The sequence below is a fragment of the Miscanthus floridulus genome, chromosome 19, assembly GCF_019320115.1.
Source record: "Miscanthus floridulus cultivar M001 chromosome 19, ASM1932011v1, whole genome shotgun sequence".
NCBI classification, from domain to species: domain Eukaryota; kingdom Viridiplantae; phylum Streptophyta; class Magnoliopsida; order Poales; family Poaceae; genus Miscanthus; species Miscanthus floridulus.
This window is the reverse complement of record NC_089598.1, coordinates 110,377,261-110,382,248: the sequence shown is the minus strand read 5'-3', so window position 1 is coordinate 110,382,248 and position 4,988 is coordinate 110,377,261. Positions and strand designations below refer to the sequence as shown.

At 44.1% G+C, this 4,988-nt stretch overlaps 1 protein-coding gene across 1 annotated transcript; it reads left to right on the top strand.

The window, feature by feature from the left end:
* Positions 1-3,263: 3,263 nt before the first annotated feature.
* Positions 3,264-4,724, top strand: LOC136526608 (uncharacterized). Its single transcript, XM_066519220.1, has 3 exons — positions 3,264-3,548; positions 3,657-4,086; positions 4,192-4,724. Exons 1-3 carry the CDS (start codon positions 3,264-3,266, stop codon positions 4,722-4,724), a joined length of 1,248 nt encoding a protein of 415 aa, XP_066375317.1.
* The last annotated feature ends 264 nt before the right edge of the window (positions 4,725-4,988 follow it).

Here is a 4,988-nt window from a genome sequence, read left to right as displayed (position 1 = left end):
CACAGGAACAAGTATAACAAAGAAACATAAAAACACTACATCAAGTATAAGAAAACATACTTTAAACAGATACTAACACGTAGGGCTTGTTTCTACGATCGCGTGAGCACAAAAACCACTAAAAGCGGAGCTACGGTTTGAAAGTTATGCGCTTTTGAAGTTGGAGTATTTTGGTAAATAAAAGGCATTTTCGTAATTACTTTTCAAAATTAGGGACCAAAATGTAAAACATTTCGACTACAAAATTATTTTATAAGGTTAAAAGATTTATTTTGCAAAAGTGGCATTTTTAGCATTATTTTATTAAATAAAACACATTAATGACATCATAAAAGGGATTTATAATATCATTAATCATTTTAAGAAAACTATTTTATATTTATTTTATTAACCAAAATAGATTAATGACATTATTAATGAATATAATGACATCATTAATCATTTATGGTATTAAACAAAACATAAAACATATTTTAAAACAAAAGAAACTCATTTTTATCACAGTTAGGGCCGAAACAGGATTAACAGTAGACTCCAAGGGCTAGCATGAACGAATTTTAGGATTCAAAAAATAGTACGTTAAAAAGAGCAAAGTGCAGGGGCTAGATTGCATAACGTGTTTGACCAGGCCATTGAATGGTTAAGATAGCTGACGTGGTGGCTGACTGTATGTTTGGCGAGTGCTGATTGGATGAGGAGAGTGCTGACTAGGATTTCACCTTGCCTTCGTTGACCCCTGGTCAATACGATCTAGGCCATGGATGGAGGGTTGTCTGCCACAAAGGCACAGGCAACGACAGTGGCATGCCAAAGTTTGGTCGGGACGTCGTTCGGGTAGCCAGGGGTTAATGGAGAGTGACGGAAGGCGTGGAGGAGGCCGTGGTGGACCCTCCGGTGAGGTTATTGGTGGTGGGAAGAAGTTTGTGGCGGTGGTTGGTGAGGACAGAAACGCCGGCGGTGGAGGAGGATGGGCGTGGCGTTGCCAGCACGGACTGTAACCGTGAAGTGGTGTCATGGCGTCCTTGTGCCATTGTGGTTCCATAGGAGGAGGAATGGAGCACGAAGGTGGTTTGTGGAGGGAGATCAAGGCGATGACCGAGCTTGCGGCAATGGCGATGACATTGGGGGATGCGGACTGCAGCGGGGAAAGGGAGATCAGAGAGGGCCGAGGTAGTGCAGGTGAGCTCTTGGAGGATGTTGAGCCACTTTATAGAGGGAGAGGGCGACCAACCAAAGTGGCCCGTAGAGCTCGAAACCATGCCGGTGATGGCGACTAAGAAGGATCGGGCACGAAGGTGGTGGATTGGCTCGAGACGGCGTCCAACGGTGGATCGCTAAGGGAGGAGCGGAATATGGCTCACTAACGATGTTGGGGAGGAGCGAGGCGTGCAGACGAGCACGGTCCTCGTGTAGCAATCATGGTGGATCGGCATGTTGACTGGGTGGAAGGGATGACAGGTGGGGTCCACCTATTGACTAGGAGAGAGAGGGAGCAGCGCTGACAGGCGGGGGCCAGTTGTCAGTGGAAGGGAGATAGGGGGAGCGGTAGTGGGCTACTGTTGGGCTTCGGAGCTAGGCCAGGCCCACACAAGGAGGGGAGATGGTGGGGTGGAGAGCTAGGTAGGGTAAGGGAGGCTGGGCCAGTGGAGCTAGGCCTCGTGAAAGAAAAAGAGGACGGGGAGGGTGAGCAGGCCATGAAAGTGCATTTGCCCCCATTGTGGATTTTGGTGTATTGATGACATCCAAATTAGGGACTAATGAGCACCTATGAGATATATATTGCAGCTTTAGTCCTATGAAAGATTCAAGGTGATGTTTTTAGATAAAATGGTGTCCCTCAATTCCTGAAGTATAAAAGGCGATCGAACACAAAACGAGCTCCAAAGTATCTATTTTATGTTTTTGAGTTTAGGTTTGCCATATTATAAAGAGGGATGCAAGTGTAGGTGGTCTGAGTAAGACAGAGTGCTCAAGTATCATATTAAAATCATAAGAGAGACACTCTTGCACTTCACAAACATGTAAAGGTGGTTTTCCATGTCTTGGTTGCTGGAAGTCCCGACGCTTCCTAGAACTTCCGAGAGTCAGAAGTTCTGGTGAAATGTTGTCGGGAGTCTCGGCGCCTACAGCCTCAGCCGGCTGTGTAGTCGGCCCATTGAGAGTTCCAACAGTTGCCAGAAGTCCCGACTACCGAAAGTCTCGACTGTCAGAAGTCCCAGTAGCTGCCGGAAGTTCTGGCATCCCTGACTGGACCTGGACTTCTTGGGGTATTGTTGACCGTATGATTCTATTAGTGTCAGAAGTTCTGGCAATCTATGTCAGAACTTCCGACGTAGATCTGAATAGTTGGAGTATAAATACCCCTCTCCTCTCTTCCAACCAATACCCACTTAGTCATTGCGACCAACCCTCAACCAAAATAGCTCCCAGGCATTCAAGACTCCCCTCTCCTCTCCCCTTTGCTCCCAACTTCAATTCCTCTAAGGATTTGAGTGAAGAGAGAGTGGATTGAGTGAGAAAATCATCTAAGCAAACTTGAGCATTTGATTTCTTCATCAAGTCAGTTGGATTTGCATTTGTTACTCTTGGGGCTTTACCCCTAGCCGGCAACGCATCGCCCAAGAGCTTCCATCTTGTGGAAGAGCCTTGGGAAGTTTGCATTACCCTTGATTTCTAGTGAAGAAGCTCAAGTGACCTTTGTGGTTTCCTTGAGTGAGGCAAGGAGGTGGAAGAGACTCTGACCTTAGTGGTCTCCTCAACAATGAGGACGTAGGAGCTCCTTTGTGGGGTTGCTAAACCTCAGGTTAAATCGTTGTCTCCTACGTGCTTGTTGTTGTTGTTGTGATTTGCTTGAAATTTCATGTATTTGGTTGTCTCTCTTCCCCTCTATCTATTTCTTAGGGTTTGGACTTAATCCAAGAAGTGGTGGCATATCGACGTCAAGGAGGTGACCCTACCTCTTCATCTTACCACCGAGGAGTGGGGTTGTAAGGAAATCCACTGCCAAAGTTCATTTTAGCACTAGTTTGTAGTTTCACGTAGGTGTCAGAACTCCCAGATAGTTTGCGTCGGAACTTTCGGGACCCCGGAAGTTCTGGCCCAAACTTGTTGGAACTTCCGATAGTTGCTAACTTTTTGTTTTCAGTTTGTGTTGTAAAATTTTAGATATGCCTATTCACCCCTCGTCTAGGCATTGTTAGGTCCTTTCAATTGGTATCAAAGCCAGGTTGCTCATTAAGCGCTTCACCGTGTGAGAAGAAACAATGTCGGAGACCGATAAGATGAAGGTCGATGCCACCGAGCTTGCTAGGAAGATTGCAAGTGAGTTGATGTCTGAGCAAACAAAGTTTTTCATAGAAGAGATGAAGAAGATGCAAGATGAGATGAGCAAGATGAAGGAAGAATTGAGCAAGAAGGTGGATGATGCGTTGAGTGGCAAGAATGATGGCAACAGAAGTTATATTGGTGGAGACAAGGAAAATAGTGAAGGAAGAGGGATCTATTCAAGTACCAGTTTTGACTATGGACAACTCACCAAAGGCCCCATCGTACACTTTCCCACCATCAATCAAGGCAAGCCACCTCGCTTTGATGGAACAAGATATATGAATTGGGCTTACAAAATGAAGATGCATCTTATTACCACAAGACTTTAGGAGATTGTGGAGGTTGGTGTGTTCATTCCCACTGACGAGGATAGAGAAATAACTCTGGAAGAAGCTTACAATCTTCATCAAAATGCTCAAGCTGTGTCCATGCTCATTTCAAGCTTAAGCCAAGATGAGTTTAACAAAGTTAATGGAGTTGAAAGTGCCAAGGCGATTTGGGATATCTTGAAAGTATCCTTTGAAGGAGATAGCAGTGTGGGAAAAGGCAACATTGAGCTACTTCAAGGTGAATTAGAAAGGTTTGTGTTCTTGCAAGGAGAAACAACACAAGCTTTGTTTGATAGGCTCATGGCATTGGTCAATCGCATAAGAGCTCTTGGTAGCAAAGAATGGGATGATAATAGAGTTGCTAGAAAGATGTTGAGAACATATAGAGCCAAGAACAACATGCTTGCTTCCATGATCATGGAGAGACCCAGTTATGATGAGATGACACCATAAGAACTCCTTGCAAAGATCAAGCATCATGAGTGTCTTGATGATGATGCTATCAATGCTCACAATCAAAATCCTAGTGCATTAGGATACAACAAGAGTGCAGCCATAAATGCTACTCAACAACATGAAAGCAAAAGCTCAAGCCAAGAGAAGAATAAAGTGAAGGTTGACTCCTCAAGTGAAGAAGAGTCCGATGAAGAGGTTGCTCTAGTCATTAGAAACCTTAGAAGATTCATGAAGAAGAAGAGCAATCGGAAGACCTATGGTGATGACAAGAAGCGATTCAAGAAAAGATTTTGTTATGGTTGTGGTGACATTGGTCATTTTATTGCCGACTGCCCAAAAGAGAAGAAGAAAGGTAAGTACAATAAGGATGATGATAAGAAGAACAAGAAGAAAAGTAGGGGTGAAGCTCATATTGGTGAAGAATGGGAGTCAAATGATAATAGTGGTGACTCAAGTGATGATGATAAGAAAAAGAAGAAGAAAGGGGCTGCAAATATTGCTATTCATGACTCCTCATCATCAACCACTCTTCTCCAACATGGCTTCATCACCAAAGTTCTTCGCCGACCTAGCTTCATCACCAAGGCTCTTCTCCAACCTCATCAACAATGAATACTACACCCCAACTTGTCTCATGACAAAGGGGGAGAAGGTACATGACTCACCCACTCCTTCTAGTGACGAATATGATAGTTGTGATGAGAACATAGAAAAAATCAAGGAAAGCACGATAAGAAAATTTGGTAAAAACGTCTACACCAAAATAAAGACACTAGTAAAGAAATTAGAGAAGAGGGATAGATGCCTAGAGATGCAAGGAGATATAATCACTCAAGAGAGGGATAAGAACCTTGCACTTGAAGCATCTATTGCCAA

What these genes read in the sequence shown, in the direction of transcription:
- LOC136526608 (XM_066519220.1), top strand. Translation starts at nt 3,264, where the DNA reads ATGTCGGAGACCGATAAGATGAAGGTCGATGCCACCGAGCTTGCTAGG. An exon ending in AACTCACCAAAGGCCCCATC is followed by an intron (nt 3,549 to 3,656) that starts GTACACTTTCCC and finishes ACAAGACTTTAG; the next exon opens with GAGATTGTGGAGGTTGGTGT. An exon ending in CATGATCATGGAGAGACCCA is followed by an intron (nt 4,087 to 4,191) that starts GTTATGATGAGA and finishes CTAGTGCATTAG; the next exon opens with GATACAACAAGAGTGCAGCC.